Below are 20,503 nucleotides of genomic sequence, written 5' to 3'. Positions count from 1 at the left end.
CAGCTATAACTTGTAGTCTACCGGAGCCGCGATGGCCCAGTGATGCCCTCCCCACTGGTCTAGTGGCTAGCACGTACGTCTTTGGAGCACGGGGTCCCGGGTTCGTTCCCGGTGGGAGTTTGTGATTTTAACTGTCCTCGATGTTTCTGTGTTCGTATCCCTGTCGTTCTAGGTGATTGAAAAAGCAAGTTAAAACGAGTAAAGCAAGTAGAATTAGTAATATGTAGTTCAAGTAAGTTACTGAAACACGTTCGGTGAGTCAGTAGAACGTTCACCTCTGGTGCGTGGGGTCCCTGGTTCGAGCCCCTTTCAAGCTAAGTGAACTTTGTGGTGAACAAACACTGTGTGCGTGGATTTTCCCGGAGTTCTACTGTTTCCTACCACTTTCTTCATTCCACCATTTCATTTATTATTTTATAATTACCGTCTCCTTTAGCTTAGCCGGCATAATCGTGGGATGTAAAATTAAAAGATTTCATTTCATTTTTACTTGTAGTCTACCATCCTACTGAGTTAATACTATGTATAGAGTTATATTTAAAATATGTAAACGCATGGTGTTGTCTGATGTACTGCACTTACACAACACTAGAACGTTCATTGGACAACCGTAGCTGAGCCCGCAGAGATGAGATGGACGTATTAAACATGATATTGAAACCTGATGCTACATAAGCATGAAAGAATAGGAAGTTCAGCAATAATTTCCGGCGAGAGCTATAGGTGAGGTTTTCTGTATGGTTGCGAAACATGGTCGCTTACTCTGAGGGTAGAATGTAGATTGAAAGTATATGAGAACAAGATCCTGAGACGAATATTCGGACCCAAGAGGGACGCGAATGGGGAATGGCGGAAACTTCATAACAAGGAACTACATAATTTATACGGTTTACTGAAAATTGTTAGGGTCATCAAATCTAGGAAGCTCGGGTGGGCAGGTCATGTAGCCAGAATGGAAGTAGGAACGCTTTTAAAGTCCTAACGCGGAAAACGACCATTAGGAAGACCTAGGCGCAGATGGGAGGATAATAGTAAGACGGATCTCGCAGAAAAAGGAATACAACGTAGAAACTGGATGCAGTTGGCTAAGGGCAGGAGTCAGTGGAGAGGTTTTGTGAACATCAGAGTTAGTTAGTTAGTTACTCATGGAAAAGGGAACAAGTACTAATCAGATTGGCCCAGTAAATAACATGATCTGGGCTGATTTAACGCTTTTTCCGCGGCGCACAATTTTCAAATTTAACCCATAGAGTTAGAATACGAACAGCTGTGTCGAACAGCCTTTATACATTTGCCATAGATCACCATAGTCGAATAAGCTCAGCTCAACTCACGCTAAAAGTGAAAAACGTGAGCTACGTTTACGGTTGTGGCTACATAGCAGGAGACCCGAGTTCGATTTCTGTTGGCAGCTCTTGAGGTTCTGGTCACAGCTACAAATATAGCTTTAGTGCTGAAAGAAATAAACTACAATTCAATCAACCAACGTTCACGGTTGAACTAGTAACTTGAAACAGCTCACGATTACGTAAGTGAATTACATAAAAATTAATGTGTGGTTGCGCTTAGCTTCCCTGTCTCCCAAGTAAGAAATACATACACAAAATTATACGCTATCCATTCTTTAATACGTATAAAGTAATTCTTAACTGTGCGCTGTTTCCGTGGTTCGAGAAATAACCATAACAATTGAACAATAACGCATGAATATAATCTCTAACAGAAGACATCTCAAAACAGCTTGCTCTTTTTCTGTCATTGAAATGGTATTGACAGTTAATTTTGATTTTTAGTAATGACACCGAACAATTATTTATTAAATTACCGTAGAAAAATAGATATAAAATTCTTCAAGTGAACAGTCTTATTGCTAAATAATTTGATACAACGCATATTAAACTTAAAAATAATTCTTACCAGAAGCACTTAAAATATACCTGTACGTGAACGTCTCAGCAAAAGGTTATTGCCATCCTGAGCACGGATCCTTTCAGAAACTAGCCTCGTTAATGTTACTGAGGATAGTAATAATGTTTTGCTGAAACTTTCACGGTATTCTGCGTGTTTTTCATAAGTACAATTTCAGTTCGTGTAAGTAAAGCTATATACTTTCATCTCTATTCCTACAAATGAGCATGAGTTTAGGCTTAAAATTTGAATATTTTAAGCGAAACTAAAATGTGTGCTGAGGTTGGTCCTATTCAACATTGTACGTAACTCATTGAACCACCGTACGTTTGGCACACCTTCCACTGCCTGACATGATCTCATCTTCAATTCTAGAAGGGAATTTTGGCGTGAGAGACCCGGGTTCGATTCCCAGCGGGAGCTCATGTGGTTCCGCATTTCACGTTAATCAGTAGGTCCCGTCTCAAATAGCTTTGCTGCTGAAGGGGACGTTAAACTCAAAATCAACTCAAACCTAGAAGGGAATTATGAGCCTTTTAATTCAATATTAATTTCATTATGAACCACGTGACACCTAATAATGAATCATCTTTGTTTATGCTCTCTTCAAGATCTACACATCTACACATAAACGTCCTACATTAAAAAAGGAGATTTTTTAAAATGAAAGCTTTAACTTCAATTATTAACTTTATTAATATATAATTTTGTTTCAATAAAAATAACCTATTACTATTATATACAAAATGACCTTATAACGTATACTTTAGCAAAACGAAAACATTTTTAAGTAGCATTAGAGGCGTTCAGCATTCATTTTTTTTTCTTTCTTTCTCCGAACGAAAGCAGTCAGCCAGAAGAGCTTTAAAAATGATTTCCAAAAAGGAATATTCCATCATTCAATTTGATCAGTAAGAAACGTAACGGGGATTCCTGAAACTTAACAATGAAACTACTACTGCTACATAAAAGAAGAAATAATACAAGATTTTTTTTCCTTATATTGCATTCAGAATAAACCCACGATGTTTATTTAGGTTATCTGTCATATACGTGGAACAGATTTACAACTCACATCTGATATATAACTATCTGAAATCAAAATGAACTGAAGATATTTTCGCACATTTACTACTTTTTAAATGAAACCATTGTGTCTGCAATTACGATTGTGTGTTAAATGAACTAAGTACAGAGTTGAAATAACGTCCATGTTATGGGTAAGAAAAATTGTATTAGTGAATTGGCTTGAAGTGTACACAACGTAAGCTACAATCACGTTAAAGAAGTCTTTGGATTAATGTTCCGAAATTCGTGATTATTTGTATTGTATTTGTGTCAATTCCTGAAATTACATAATACAGACTTCGCACAATAAATGGATAATACATCATGTTTAAAAAAGAATGACCTGAGTTTGGACGGTAATAACTTAATTACAAAACATGGGACGTACCGGCAAGGAAGTGAGTGTTGTTTGAATGGGCGTGGCTTAGAGTTTCAGAAAATCGCCGTTAGATGTCAGAAAATGCGTCTTCTCGATTTGCAGTCAGTCAGAAGTAAGATTGCGTTCGCTCAACGGAAGGCGTTTTGTATGTTGCAGTTTGCAAAGACTGAGTCAATGATTTCGGTCCAGCGTGCTTTTCTTCGATATTTTCGCACTGATCTGCCTGCATCCAAAAACATTAATCGTTGGTATCGCCAATTTAAAGAGACAAGGTGCTTGTGCAAAAGTAAGAGTCCAGGTCGGCCTTGCACTTCCGATGAAATTGTGGAAACAATTCAGCAAACGTTTGACCGGAGTCCTCTGCTAGAGGACACACAGAGCATTTGGCTAAACTTGAAAGTTTTGTTGAGTATTTTGTTTGCAATTTATCCCATTTTTGTAGTATATTTCTATCTATACATATGGGCTTTTAAAATCAGGTCATTCTTTTTGAAACATACTGTATTTTATAAATTTAAATGGATTAATTGTAGCAATATTTAATGTGTTATATATATATGATAATCTGCAGTAGGTATAAGGTTTAAGTCAAACTATAATGTTCAAACAGAATTCTGGGTTATGAAGATAACATTTGAATTAATATTTTCAATGGCTTTACACATTAACTGAGTTATAATCCCACTATAAAAAAATCAAAATTATGTAATACCTACACACGAGAGGCACGTTTTCCTATAACATGAATCCGCTGTTATTTTAACTTCAGATACCTCACATTGTCTGACACATCAAATTTACAGACCAGACTCAGATACACGAATTTATTATTATTTTGGTTCTTCAAAGATGGTACTTCTCGTTACATTTCTTACTGACACACACAATAATACAAATTCATATTATTTTATTAATAAAAAATAACATTTGTAACATGGATTACACTGCATGATAGTACATAATTTGAAGTTCTATCTACATATGTCGGAAGAAACATACAACAAATAATCACAGATAATCACTCACACGTAATGCTTTAATTTGTTCTTGACAAATCTCGTATAAAAGGAACTTCAACAAGAAACTTGTATTTATGTTATTAGATAACAAATCCTTCAAATATATTACTTCATTTCACTGCACCACTTAAAACGGTTTTATACATTACAATTATAACACAGTACTGAACGACACATACGTAAAAGATCACTATCTACTCACTCCACCAGCAGTAGTTATACTAGAAAAATCAGCGTCAGGATGTTCATATAAATAGATACTTAAAATACGCAATTCAAAAAAAGTTGATTGAAATTATTAACACATTTCATGAAAAACTTACTAGGTAGATATCTGCGTATAAGATTATATTTATTACTTAATTTTTCGAATATTTTCTTATATTTTTTCACATTAATTTGCGTATTTCAACATTGGCCACGATTTTCATTTCTTAAACTGAATTTTTCTAAACTGTTTTGTATATACTTACTTAAATGCCACGTAGTTTCTCTTGCTAAGTTTCCTCGCATGTTTATAATACGTGTCTCTGACGTAGGAGACTTGGCTTCGATTCACGGTACAAGCTATTGTGGTACGCATTTGTATGTTAACTTGTAAATCCACGTCTTATATAACTAGGAAAATGGAAAGATACGTTTAACTCGAAACCAAGCAGCAAATAGCGAAAACCTATACAAACTATTCCTTTACTGGAATACACTTTTTGTATTCTTTTATTATAGCCCGTTGTCTATAATGTACAGGACACAAGCAGTATCAAACGACGAAACGTAAAACACGTCTTTTAGTAGTTTTGACTTTAGTTGAACACTTTAATAAAATCATGAAATAAAAAGAATGAAAATATATTATATACATGCAATACTGCATTACACAAAATCCCTTTACATCCAATAATGAATTCCAATTTTTTACCCAGGGGAGAATATATAACTTTTGGGAAGTTGTTTTAAATTTCTTCCTTGTACCTTTTTCAATTATTTTTACTTCTAAATTGCTTTTATTGGCGGATATATGCGAATTTTTAAACACTCTGGTGTACAGTCCACAGCAAAAAAACCTGCAACATGAGCATGTAAGATCATTGTGAAACTATGCCTAACAGCCCAGGGAATCAACATAACGTCTAAGTGGCACGAATCACGCCAGGAGAAACCTCGGCGTCCTCTCCTGCACACTAATTTTGGAGCAAAAGACTTCGTCGTTTCGCAATTAACTTACATGCTCATGTTGCAGGTTTTTTGCTGCGGACTGTACAAGCCGACTACTATTTTTCACGCTGGATAACAAGTGCACCTTGCTATACGACCAACCTGGTGATTTTAACGCACTGTCATATATCTTATTAAACATTTCTAGTTCGCTGGTTTCGAACTTTACACAGAAGAACCAGAGCCAAACTTAACTACTACATATTGTGTATGGTATCTATAAGGTCTAGAATAGTGGTATTGTTTTCTGATTATACAAGTGAACTGCGTCACGGACGAACAACGACCACATGAAAGTGAACTTCAACAGATGCCATCCAGGAGAAAGCCAATAATCCGGAGTGCAGTTGAGAGATTTCATTTCATTCAGTTAAACTGATAGGATAGTGTGCTTACTTAAGACACACTTATACTTAAGACACATGTCCTTTATTAGCACGTATTGAATACTAAGCAAGAGTAGAAGTGATTACAGTAATATGTCTACTACAAGTTGTAGCTATTATTGACAGACGAGCGTATATGGTAGTTTTTGCAAATTATGTAGTAATAAACATCAGATTAATCCTGACAGTAGTAATTATTAAGTTATTTTGTAAATAAATAAATAAATTTACAGTCAGCTAAAAAAAAATCTCGATGTAATTTTTTTCTTAGTACGATCCACACAAGTAATTATATCGACTTTGGTACTAAAGACAATCATACTTCTCAAATCATGCCGAACTAACTTAATATTGTTATTGCAGGAAAGATGGGTTCCTCCAACCTCATTCATACTCCAAACGTGCCCGCTCGCTTCGAACTAAATTAGAAATAAGGGTTTTCATCTATAGAACATTTTTTAAGCTCCAGATGATTGGTCGGATTCGAGTTTAGCGTCCCTTCAACATCAAGGCTATACGAGATGTGGACCTATAGCTTAACACAATCCGAATAACGTAAGCTCCTGCTGGGAATCGAACCTTGGTCTCCATGCTGAAGACGCGTACGCCAACTATATAGCAATGAGGTAGCTCATCGTCTGTTGAAGAGTAGGAAATGTAACTCAAAAGACGATTGTGACTGGGAAAATTATAATAATAAAATTTTACATGAAATTACATACAGTTCAAAAAACAACTGCAAATCTGTGATAAAGAAAAGAATCTACGTCACAAAGCTATTGAAATTTCCTTAATAGCTCAGTGCGGTGGCTCAGTGGTAGAGTGCTCACCTCTGCTGTAGGATTTCTGGTTTGATCCGAGCTTCCGCCAAGTGAAGATTGCGATGGACAAACACCGTGGGTTTTCTCGAGGTTCTCCTGTTTCCTCCTACTTTCTTAATTCCATCAATTTTCATTATGATCATCACCGCCTCCCTTAGCCTCGATGAATAATCGTGGGACGTAAATTCAGAAGATCGCAGAAGTGGAAGCACCATTCATTTCGTTAAAGTAGATGATTCAGTGGGATAAGCATGAGGCAGAAACAGGGTTAAATGAGCTCCTCGAAATGTAAATTCGTTTCTAACTTCGCAAAACATATCACAGAATAGGCTGAACACACACAATGCTTCACTACTGATCATGGGCAAGGAGCAGCAAGCTGAGAGTAAATAAGGTTAAAATTATTCATTGGCACAGAGTGGCATTCGGTTTCAACACTTCCTGACGTCTCAAATGTACGATTATATCTATGAGGAACTGGTATCCTCACTTCCTGTAGCTGTTAGAAGGGTTGTGAGGTTTGGAAAAACTATACCTACCCCACTAGGGAGAGAATTACGCATAGATTTTGACCTAACAAACAAAATTACAATGACGCATAGGAACGTTAACAATAATATTAGAACAAGGAACACTTATCATCACACGCATATAATATAACATAAAGAGAACGACTCCATTTTTGAAAATCAAAACAATAAATCACTGTACATTTTCCTATTCATATCTACTCTCTTGATGTCTGACAGTATATGATCTGTTTTAAACTATGCATCCAAACGAAATTCAGTTTCTCAATTGAATTTAAATATTATACATTTTTTCACATGTATATATATATATATATATATATATATATATATATATATATATATATATATATATATATATATATATATATATATAGATATAGATATAGATATAGATATATAGATAGATAGATAGATAGATAGATAGATAGATACATAGATATATAAAGAGTTTTTTTCTAGATTTTGCTTTTTGAATAGCAATTTGCGAAATAAATTTGCATTGCAATATCTGAATTTATAATTTTTGTATAGAATTTTCGGTGGCAATGGAAATGGAAATTATGAAATAGTTTTTGTATATAACAAACGCATATGATAGTGAAAAGCAAAGTAATGACTTTCTTTTTCTTTTACGTTTTGTCATTCTATACATTCCCTAAGATAATATCTGGTTTCGAATGTGTCCACATGGAGATTTTTATGAAGTTCTGATTTGGCATTATGCCATCAAAAAACGAGAACTGGCATTATGTAGTCCACGAAGTAAACCTATATTTGTATGACACAATCACAATTTAATATCATACAAGTGTTAAGTTCCTATCACATCGGTCCTCAACGAAACGATCGATTATGTATTTATAGCCCACACTCGTCTCTAAAGATACTCATAAAAAATTATACTTAAAAAAAAAAAAGGCAAGAAACATAACCATGCTTAACTAAATGTAGAATCGTATGTGGGTTTGGGAAGGTCTATAACGCATGCGCAGCCAGATATATATATATATATATATATATATATAGTGAAGTGGTAAATAGAGCGATTGCATTCAAGCTAACTCACTGAATCACTGAACTGTACGTAACTGGAATGCTATTGGAAGAAAACTAGACAAATCAACTCGAATCGGGAAAACTTATTGAAATGGAAATATCCAAAATCTTTGTATCGCCATACAACACGCACTCATTTTCTAGGCTTATTAAAAAAGGTGAGCCGGAAATACGGTAAATAGATTATTTGCTTTTAAATTCAAATATACTCTTAATATATATCCTCACACAAATATAGAAAAGTATTTATCGCTGGATTTTTAAAATCATTTCTTAACTTTTATGATACATAAACTGTTAGACAACGACTATCATAATTGTCTGGAATACATTGGTTAAACTAAACATCTGAACACTTACAGAAGAAATGTTATTGTTTTATTAAAACCAAATTCCTATTTTAGAAAAAGCCCTGCTGTCGGATAAAAAAAAAAATGTTAATTACCTTTAACTATGACAAAATTTCATTAACCAATTACTTCAATTAAATGAATGCTCTTGTATCTTACTTTCTAAACGTAAAACTTACTTCCTAATAATAATGGACAGAGAGAATTACGCAATATTCTCATTAATAATATAATGTACATAATAGTCAACAATATTATCATACACACGTGCACACAACGTGTAGTTCACAAAACACTAACTGAAAAAAGAAATCAGTCTTATAAGTTGCTCTTACATATACTTAATGTAAGAATTATGTTTGCATGATTGTATCACAACCATGCATCTGGCAGTATTAAGACAATTACTATAACAAGAAACAACTCATCTCATTGGCTATTTAAACCTAAATCCATATCAGACCATACGGCTTCTGTTTCACTTTCATCCACTTCCGCCTGTAAAAAGATTAATAAGAAAATTCTTCAGTCAAACATACAAATGATTTTTATCCATCTACTAAAGGATTAAACAAACTAATATAATGTAACAATGGTCAAAGTAGGGTAGATTATACTAACTTGTCGTTCAAGTGAGAACAAATTTTACTATTTATGAATTTTCCCGAGGAAAATCAATTATATAATGAATTTTAATTACAAGGTAGGTTAATGAAAAATGCACAACATCCCCTAGTAAAAAACTAATGTATCATCATACAATTAATGTAGCTTGTACAGTCATGAACATAAATAAATGGAGGTTGGAGCCATTATTTCTTATGGCTCAAATCCCCACTTATTTATGTTCGTGACTATACACGGTGTGATCAAAAAGTACGGTGAATATAGTTGCACAGTGCCATCTATCGACGTTGTATTCATTTCAACTAGGAAGTCCGGTAGCCTTAACCTTTGGTACAGTCAGTGTCGAATTTGAACGAGTTGTGACATGTTAGTTGACTTCTAGAAGCAGAAGAATGAGGACGTGTTAGGAGTATCTGTCGCGCGCCACCCTTAAGTCTTGTTCTAAGCTGCAAAACGGGTCAAAGAAGCAGGGGCGGATCTACAAGGTAAAAACTGGGAGGAGGAAGCAGCTAGAAGCTAGACTATGGTATTTATATCAAAACTTTAAAAAATATATAAATAATAGCTTAAATTATTTTTGTCACTCAGGGCTAGATCCGTCTCTGCAAAGAAACTCATGAAATGTTAAAATCAGTGTACGGCGATGAAATGGTCGCATTGAAGACTGTTTACAAGTGGTATGAGCGATTCAAACGTGGCAAAGACTCGATTGGAAACGAACAACGATCGAGACGTCCTTCGATGTCAAAAACATGTGGCACAAAAATTTTTCAAACAGGCGAATGACTATTTGAGAGCATTCCGACGACTAAACTTCTCGTATGGGTCCATGAAAAGCATTTTAAACGCCGATTAAACAGACAAATGGCTTTCTCCACGAAAACGCGCCGTGCCACACCTTGCTTTCGACCCACGAGTTTTTGGCCGAAAAAAATATTCCTGTCTGTCCACATTCGCCGTGCTCTCCAGATATAGCACCATGCGACTTCTGGCTCTTTTTTTAAAATTAAAACCGTGCTTAATGGAAAATGTTTTAACATCATTCCTAACGTTGAAAGAGCCACGACAGAGTAGCTGAACGCCCTTTCAAAAGAAGCCTTCCAGAAATGCTCCAGTCATGGATTCAACGTTGAGATAACTGCATTGCTAGCCAAGGACAATATTTTGAAGAAGATTAAATTAAATTCCAAGTAAGCTTATTACTTTATTTCTATTAAAATTAGTCACCGTATTTTTTGATCACACCTCGTAAATACAACATTCCTCTTTTTAAATCTGCAATCAAGATTAAAATGTCTTTTTTTATTCTTTAAGATATGAAACCTAAAGTATACACCAGAATCCAACAATTGTCGGTGATAGAGTTCCTGTTTGTGTCTGGAGACATTTCAGCACAGTAATTTATCAAAATTGTAATTTATGTATGGAAACGAAACCCTGGATAGAAGCACAAGTGCTTGCAGACTTTGATTTTGATATTGGCGACAGAGACAGGTCAGACAGAGCCTTCTCTGCACCAAGACCAAAATTTGTCTCGTGTGAAGGAAATTGTCAAGAATAACCGGATAGAAACGACTTATCAATTGGCAGTAAGCTTCTTTCAAATCTTGGATATCGAAAATTGTGCTCAAAGTAAGTGCCAAAGCTTCTAACAATAGAAATGATGCTAACTCTGAAAGAACTAGCTTTGACTTCATCGAATCTCTTTTAGGAGCACCTATTGAGGCGTTTAAAGGCGTTATAACCTGTGATGAGACTTGGGTTTATCATTATGACCCTTTTTTTCGAAGTACCAATCAATGCCACAGACCCACACAACGTAGACTGTCAAGAAAAGTATCATTATAGTGAGTTACGACTGTGCATTCATTATTTATCAACCGAACCTTGTAATTACATTGAACAAAATCGTTACGACTGCTTTCGAGGAAATAGCTACTGTCACCAATAAAATAGTGAGTGGTTGGTAAGACGTTTATCTTAACTGAGTGGCCTGGGTTCGATTCCCACCGGGGTTCTACCTTCATTCCAATGAGGCTCCGAGGCTCATCCAGCTTCTTTAAAATGAGTACTTGGGGCAACATGGGGAAGTAAAGAACCCGGAGAGTGGTGCAGATATTCACCTGCATTAGTACCGAAATTAAGAAAACGTGGAGCCATTGCCTTCACATCAGCCCTCGGGCCTTCATGGTCTGTCCCTAAGGAAGGAGGATTTTACTTTTACATTTGTAAGTTATTCTTATCTGTGGGCGAAAGACCATGTTTACTAATGTCAATCGCTTAAGCAGGAAAGGTCTTTCGTTCTTTGATTTATAAGAAACGATCCACACGTAAGACTATGTCAAAAGAAGCTAATTCTAGTCTTTCGTGAAGCGGAATTTTCAAAAGTTCTAACGAAAGTTCTGTCTGCACTCCTCGCTGATCATGTGGCTAGAACGCTTGCCTTTGGTGCTCGAGGTTCCAGGTTCGATTCTCGGTGGAAAAGCATCAAAGCAACTACAGTGATTGATATCTGAGTTTAAACTGTATGTCTCATTCTACATAGCCTCGCTGCTGACAAAGTTTGTAAATACAAATCAATCAAAACTTCAAACCATTTTTAAAAAGTCCAGTTAAAAAAGAAAAGAAGAATTTCTAAAGCTTGTAAAAAGTCGATCACCACCATCCACATTTTTTTTTCGGGCTAAAACAGTAGTCTACACTGCAAAGCTAGTTGAATTACTGTTTTAACACATCAGACATGAACGCGCAAAAGTTAAGCCTATTGAAATTTATAGGCAAATAAAGAATGTTTATGGTGATAATGCAATGAACGAGTCATCAATGAGGAAATGGTATATTATGTTTAATAAAGGAAGGACCCGCGTGCATGATGAAGTTCGGAGTGGAAGGCCATCACTTGTTACGAAAGAAGTGAAGGAAAAAGTCGAAGAAAAAATGAAGGAAAACTGACGTTTTACTAATTAGCGAAACTTACGGAAGTTTTGGGTTGAAAACAGTTTGCAAACGATGAGGAACTCAAGCAAGCAGTGACAGTCTGGTTCAAATCTTTGGCAGCAGATGAGTAATCGGCATTGAAAACCTGGTCCCACGTTATAACAAGTGTCTTAACAACTATGGGCATTATATATAAAAGTAGAGTAAGGTCCTATGAATTTGTCAATAATGTTTCGTGCTGGTATCTTTTGTGTTTATTTAACCATGTCAAAACTTTCTGAACGACCCTCATATTTAAAGACGCGGTCACCTCTTCCAATCTTTTTCAGTTGTTTACGTTTCCTCATTCTTCATTCATTTTCTGCTTTTTCTTCCTTTCTTATTGTTTTAAAATTGATTTAGTTTTTTTTACAGTAATTTCAGATACAGCCATAAGGCAATTTTACACCGGAAATAAAGAAAAAATAACCCCCTGAATGCCTTCATTCTAGCTTTAGAACTGATTTATTACGGCAAAGTAGACCAGGATCTACAGTTAAAGATACTACTTCACCACTGCCTGATAGGACTGAGGAAAATCTTTCACGAAATGGCATGTCACGGGATTCATACCAGAAACTATTCAAGTGCGAGAACAAGTTCATCTACATTTAATTTTTACCTTGAATTTTCTGAAAGACGTTTCACTGTATGTTATAAACCAATTCACTGTCCTATTAAACTAACCTCATTATCTGAGTCTTGAATGCCGTCCATTCCAACATCATACGTAGTGTCTGCAACGTCCTCTTCTCCCACTGACATGTAATATGAAGACTCTATTTTGTTCGACGAGTGATCTATCCTATGTAACCCTTCCAACGCTCTTCTATTGTTAGGATCTAAGCTGAAAATATAAACCAAGTAATTATATTATTACTATTATTAGATTCATACACAATTACAATAAAACTTCTCTGAGTTTTTTTTTTTTTTTTTTTCGAGAATTCTCAAACTCGTGTGTGTCTAGAAAAGTGGTTTTGGACTTGCCATAATTTTCAATTCATTATCCTGCAGAGTATGAGCTTATACAAGGCCACTTCAGCGAATTTGTTCGCTCCACCTGTTGACAATAGTTGTTTTATCGTTTGGGTCTGATAGCTATCTTAAAGTGAAATATTTCAGTTTAACGTACCACGGTTATGCCCTTGAGGTTAAGAGAGACGATAATTAAAGCAAGTTAACTGATACCTCCCAAGATGACAGGTATCATGTGACGGAAAAATTTGGAACACCCTATATATATAAATAAATTAGATACTGTAGATAGACGTGTATTTAATGGTATAAAATTTTATTTTTGTTCGTATTTCGTGTCATTAGGAAAAATGGTGTCTTGGTTAGGTTAGTTTAGTTCGTAGAAGTGTAGTATATTGATTTTTGTGTCATTTTGTATATTTTCTTGTGTTTTATGATTTTTTGTGGTAAAAACTTCATATTTCAGTGTTTTTCATGTCTTCAGAACATTTTCCTATCGAATTCTGAAGTTTAGGAGTCATCTATAAAAGTTTCATAATTTTCTACGTAAATTTTAATAATTTCTGGTTTCTATATTTTCGGCCATCTTAACATAAATTCTTAAAATTTCCTTTAAATCGAACATTACTTTCTTCTATATGCATCATCTGACGTAAACGAAGAATTATCAGGTGTCAAAAGTTAATTGGTCGGTATTTTTCATCTTAAATCACGATTTGCTTATCCTATTGTTGTCGAGATTTATCAGCCAATCCCCGTAATCATCTTTGTGAGACAGACGCCTTGAAGAGTAGCATCCATAGTGGATGGTACGGATTTTATTAGTGTGAATAATTTTCGGCGAAATATAAAAAGATTTTGGATGATTTTAAGTGAAAAATTAACTTCGAAAGAAAGCCAAAGTGGTGAACGTTCAAGTTGGTTATAAAAAAACCATAAAGGACTGAGTGACGGAACGAAACGAGGACAAAATAGGAAGTTGGTGCTTCGTTGCTGACGGCCTCATGGCGTCAGTACGCTGCTGTGATAAATTGGTATCTTCGGAGGAAGAGTATAATTTTTTTGTGTCTACAATTTTTGTTTGCAGGCAGCAAACAGTAGAAATGGAAAAATTAGGAACATTCATCTTCACCTAATTAAAACGTGAATGTATATGTAGAGGCAGAATACTGCAGTAAAGTGAAGCATCCTAGGTCCAGGTTCGATGTCCGAGGAGTGGAATCCAAAATGTTTCTGATGTAAAATTTGTTCTAAAATATTGTGTTCGAATTTGTGAGTATAACAATGGTTTGGAAAGTGTAAACAGGAAACCAGGTTAGTGAACCAAATTCATATTACTTTACAGTACAGTTTGACGATCAAGAAATTATGTTAGTGGTAGCTACTATTTGCACGATGTGCGAGTAAAGAACCCCGTTCCCTACAGAGCTACTTTTCGATCATTCACATGTAAGCCAAACAGTTTCTCTTTGGAAAAGGGGGGGGGGGGTTATCAAAAATGTACAGAACATACAGTCTCTTATTTTCGTATGCAATGTAGAAGGTAACTAAATCCATAGAAATTTCGATATCTCTTTAGGCTTGCATAACAAAATTTACTTAATATAATCCTGTACCAAATTAATTAGGTAGTACCGTAATGATTCATACAAGGAAAAATTTGAGAATTCGGTAGTAACGCGTTCTGAAGTATCTACATTGTAGTACTATTTTATACACTCTCGAAAGAAATGAAAATTTATTGTGTGTACAGCTGCACCACGTCACTGATGGTACGAAGTTCGTATCCCGTCTTCGATACTTTTATTTCAAAACATCAGTTTGCTGTTCACCTTGAAAGGTTTTTTTTTTTTTTTTTTTTTTTTTTTTTTTTTAACGCTAAATTAGACATAAAATGATGAAAATTAGACTATGGTAAGATATCTGTTTTCGCTTTCTGGCACGTCCCTATGCTTAATATGTGCATATATATCTATATAGTGTGATATTTTGTGTTTTGTTTATGTATGTACTTGTGCGTAGGTTAAGTTTAGGTTAAGTTAGGGTAAGAATGTAATGTTGATGTGTGCAAATTTAATGAATGTTGTGATAGCAGTTGAGTATTCCTGCTTGAGTAATTTGTAATGAATAATTGATGACAAAATAAGTAGTATAGCACACAAAATCTGAAGGGGCAGGATGTTTAATTCCCTGCAGTATATATAAAATATAAAACTGAATGCTGTGATTCATGATAATTCTAATAAATAACCGGGACGATGTAGTAACAATTTGGATTTTTTTTTTTTTAAGATTTGAAAGCGAACTTTTGTAAAGATTATTTTTTTTTATTTTGTGGTAAAGAACATGTAGTAATGTTCAATATAGCAAATGTAATACAGATAAAGAAGGTGAGCATGCTGTGCAGCTGAACAAAAGAAATGTAGCATAACTGTACACATTACAGGTTTTTTTTTCATTTTAATTAAAATTTTCTTGAGATACGAATTAAATGGATAAAATTTGAAACGTAATATTTTCATTTCAAATAAATACAGATAAAACCCAGTAGTTTAGGGAATTCTAGGTACGTTCAAATGGTACAAGGGTAGATTCAGTAACAACGGTCTGTAATGATTATAGTGAAAAGTTCAACTGAAGGTGAAACGGTACAAATAGCGTTTGAGGGGAACCCAAAAGTAGACATAACAACCTTTTCAAAATTTATTTATTTGTTTTTTCTTTCTTTCGGTCGTTGAGCAGAACCAAAGAAATATTTCACACATTACCCCGTTTGAGTTCAGCGTTCTCACATGATAGTGGAGTGCACGAATGTTTTGTGGGTTGCCAGGCGCACTTCTGTGGGGGCCCAAACAGGTCTGTGACTGGTTAAACTGGCAATGCATTTGGGCACACTTCAATCAAGGGAAGGTGAACGTCATACAATACATAAGTCAGATGCGTAATTACATTTTCTTTTATTTATTTATTTCTGGGTAGATACAAAAATGATTTTTTTTTAAAGCCAAGATTTATTTATTATTTTTATTTATTTATTTACTATTTGTTTGAGAGTTACAGAACAATGATCGAAGAATTGATGGAATGAAAAAATGGAAGGAAACGGGAGTGGCTCGAGAAAACTCACGAACACGATGTTGTCCACCACAAACTTACTTGGCCGGAGATCGAACCGCGGACCCCACGCACCAGAGGTAAGTGCTCTACCACTGAGCCATCGTGTCGCCTAGTAGCAATCTTAAATATCTCTGAAACCTCGTTCCTAAAAAATGGATACAATTATAATAGAATATTTTTTATACTATACACACTGTATTGTAAACTATATATACCATCCCGCTTTGGATTGCGCTAATTTCTTTATGTTCTCTTTTAACTTAATTTCATTTAGAATAAATACATAAAATGAAAACGTTGAAAATTTATTAATGCCATCTATTTTATATGGGTATTCATGATTCTTGTTTGTTTTGTTTATCGTTCTTGTTTGTTTTGTGTCCATCTGCTAATTTATCGACAGTTTACTCATCTGTACTTTGTTTTGAAAGAAACTGGCAACAAAGAACTCAACATTCAACGTGTGACAATTTTGAACTTCTAACAAAATAATGTCTTGTTGATATATAAATAAATAAATAAACTCTTAGTTATAAATTAAACAGTTTTACGAGAAGACAACCATCGGATTTAAGCTTATTTTGCTAGCAACAAAATTTAATCTACATTTCAAGGAAATTGAAGATAAACTGATATTAATCTGTAAGTAGAAAATTGTCAAAAACTTTAATTATTTATTGGGATTAATATTTCGCTTACCAGATATTGTAAAACGAACATAATAGCTTTCTAAATACCAGTTACTCGGAAAGGTTTTTTTTTTTTTTTTTTTTTTTCCTGTAGCAAAAAAGTTTCCTAACTTCTGAAAACGTGGCATAACTTGAAAACTTAATCAAAATTAAATTCAAAATTTTGCTTTTAATGTTTACTAATGTTCTCCAAATATAATATGTTTTTATTTGGGGATGGCATATCAAAGCCAGTGGATATCAATTTTATTAGCACCATCATTGAACTAGATAGATAAGCGTTTTGCAAAGCATAATATACAATTTTGATTTGAGAATATAACAAGAAATAAGACACTCCAAGTTTTACAGTCGTGTTGCGATTTGGTAAACAGAGCCGCGATGGCTCTGTGGTAAAGCGTTCATCTCTGGTGCGTGGGGTCTCTGGTTCGAGCCCGTTTCAAGCCAAGTGAACTTTGTGGTAGACAAACACCATATGCGTGGGTTTTCTCGGGGTTTTTCTGTTTCCTCCCACTTTCTTCATTCCACCATTTTATTCATTTCTCATCTCACCGTCTCCTAAACAATTCCAGACATTTTTTGAAGATAGAAACTACCGCATACATCTACTACGCGCCAAAATACGTAGTAATAAAATAAGTCAATTAGTTGTTGTAAATATATTAAAAGATTGAAAATAATAAATAAGAAATCAAAGGAAAAATATGAAATATACAAACAAATACAATATAAAGTATGTTACATGGATTAACTGCGAGAGGTTACAAATAAATCTATGTTCTACTTGCTTGCTATTAGTGCTATGGGTAACCGAATAATCTGTCGTTTTGTTCAGTGTTCGTTGGATCAATGTTATTGGATCATCTGTGCACAGTGGCGTAACAACTGGGACCGTAAGCGGGTGACCCAAGAAAAGAAGGACCCATTTAAGTTTCGAAGTTAAACTGTAATGCTAGGATGTTAAAATCCACTTTTCATGTTTCGTATTTCACACACTTTCCTCAGTATTATTCTGTGGTCATCTACTATTTTCAGGATAGTGCTTAAAAAGCAGTTTAATTTACTGCGAGCACTGTGTAGAAACTGGAATAATAAACAGAAAGGATTTGACAATACTTAATAATTTTCTGCTGGGAGTTATACTTTCTTGCTTGATAACAATGAGAGTAAAGTCAAGCTGAAATGAATACTTTTTGAGTTGACAAAGTTGGGAATGGACGGTGCGCTCGCCGCCCTCTCAAGATTGTCGCGGTTGTTTATGATTTTCCAGACCCACATTTTCTTTAGAGATGCCAGGATATGGTGAATGTGATGTTTGTGAAAAAATGAAAAGGAATGTTATACTCTGACCACTGTTTCTTTTTTCTAGTTTTTGGGAAGGAGATGCAGTAAATCAAGCTTCAGCGATACTTGACATATAGCTACCCAGCAGTTTGCGAACAGATACATTCCATCTTAGAATGAGTCATTTGAAAACTACACAAAGTATTTGAGAGCTTATCACTAAGTTGTATTTCAGAGTAAATATAATATTTATTTCGTTACAATTTAATTCAATGATCTCCGAGAGAATCTAAAGAGATTGTTTAAATAAAATTAAAAGTTATTTGAAAATAATTAAGTTTTTTAAGTCTCGATCTTCCATCTTTAAGGAACACGAATGCCAAAGGGAGAAGTGTGTCTTCGATCACTTTTATTCTAAGTTTATTTATTAAAAAAGAAAAATCCTGAGATGAATAAACAGCGTCCTTTAGAAAATTTTGGGGCAGCGTCAATTTTAGGGATCAACACTCTTATGATCTATAATTTTACTAAAATAGATTTAAGAAGTAGCTTTGAAATGGTATTTGAATGAAGAAAAAAGATAATAAATAGTGGCGGAAATATAGAAGAGGGCCTGAAAAAGCCTGCTGAAGATTACTTTAATTCTGTTTAAATGAAATAAAGACAACGATTTTTCAAATTTTATATTTAAAGAAAGAAAGACAAACTGATTATATATAGTAGAATTCTGGCACCACTTTACCTGGAAACCCTGGGAGAACTTCAAATCTTGATGGATAAACGTTTTCCCTATACTTTCACTATTCGGCTGTATGGAAAATGGGCGTGGAAGAGAGCCATGACATAATACCGGTAATATAATTTCGACGGCGTTTTACTACCAATTACACGACACTTCGGCACCTGTAATTTCTAACAGTGTACTGATAACGGCACCGGTTTTATGTTTAGGGTGCTACTACACAGAAGACAGACACGTTGCCGAATCAGTCAGGTATAAACCGATCGACTGTCTGTACGACTGTAATTTCCTTATTTTATTAAGGTTATCCAGAGGCCTCATTACAACACAACGTAAGATTTGTTTCCACTTGCGATAATTCGCAGTTGTCACATAACGCTTGCTGGATATTTTGATTAGAATTAGGAATGGGATTTCTGGGCTTTCGGCACCTAAGAGACCATTTAACCCGTCACGTATATGAGGGATGATGTCTCTCGCCGAGCACACACTATCCGAAGAAACGGAAGGAAGGAAACAGTTTAGGACCATTGTTAGGTAGCATCTTGGCATTTGCCTGTGATCGCAGATTGCATAAATTTGCTAATGAAATCCCACTTGACCGATATTTTACAAAATTTACTATTGGATATATATTCAGTATTTCCAACAGCTATCCAATAAAGATACTCATAATTTATCTAATTGGATATTTTACTTTCGTAAAAATTAACTTGAAAACTTCCCTTACTATGTAATTTTTTGAAGTACGTGAACTCCTCACAAAGGTTATTATTTTGTATCCTCAGCATGTATACCGAAGACATAATTGAGTCTAACCTTCTATTTCTTCCAAATAGTGTATGTATCATCGACTTTTTACTTGAAGGAAGTTTCATTTTATAATTAGAAAAAAGCACTTTTTTTAAAATAGTATTACTCTTCTATTGACAGATTAATAATTAACTTACTTTAATGCTATACTATAATGATCCAACGCTTTCTCTTCTTCATGGGTTCTTGCCAGAAGATCTCCAAGCATTTGATGAAGTTTGCATGTAGGCTGTATCTGCACTTGCTTCTGAAGAAGCTTAATTGCAGCATCTAACATCATTTCCTGAAAAATATTTATTTACAATACAATTATGAATCACCCCACAACTAGGATCCTTAAAATTTCTACACAGATCAGAACAGTTCAACAGGTTATTTTTATTAGAATTTTAATAACTAATAGCGTTATAAAACTGAAAATCTACAGTATAAGAGCATAATCGAAACTGATGTGCAGCATAGACGTAAAAATCATCCTGTAGACACGTACACAGCAACGTAGGCTAAATGCTTTTTTTTGTCGGGAACGAAGTTTTGAGTTT

At 34.7% G+C, this 20,503-nt stretch overlaps 1 protein-coding gene across 1 annotated transcript in view; it reads right to left on the bottom strand.

Moving 5' to 3' along the window:
- Positions 1–2,585: 2,585 nt before the first annotated feature.
- APC7 (anaphase-promoting complex subunit 7) overlaps positions 2,586–20,503 on the bottom strand; it is a 37,818-nt gene continuing 19,900 nt past the window's right edge. The window contains exons 9-11 of the mRNA XM_081768415.1: positions 20,099–20,244; positions 13,026–13,185; positions 2,586–9,233 (exon numbers count right to left, since the gene is read on the bottom strand). Of these exons, the coding sequence (XP_081624541.1) occupies positions 9,165–9,233; positions 13,026–13,185; positions 20,099–20,244 (375 nt within the window). The 3' untranslated portion in view covers positions 2,586–9,164. The remainder of the gene's footprint in view (positions 9,234–13,025; positions 13,186–20,098; positions 20,245–20,503) is intronic.

The sequence above is a fragment of the Thermobia domestica genome, chromosome 8, assembly GCF_964235325.1.
Source record: "Thermobia domestica chromosome 8, izTheDome1.hap1.1, whole genome shotgun sequence".
NCBI lineage: Eukaryota > Metazoa > Arthropoda > Insecta > Zygentoma > Lepismatidae > Thermobia > Thermobia domestica.
This window is presented reverse-complemented; position numbering and strand designations above follow the sequence as displayed.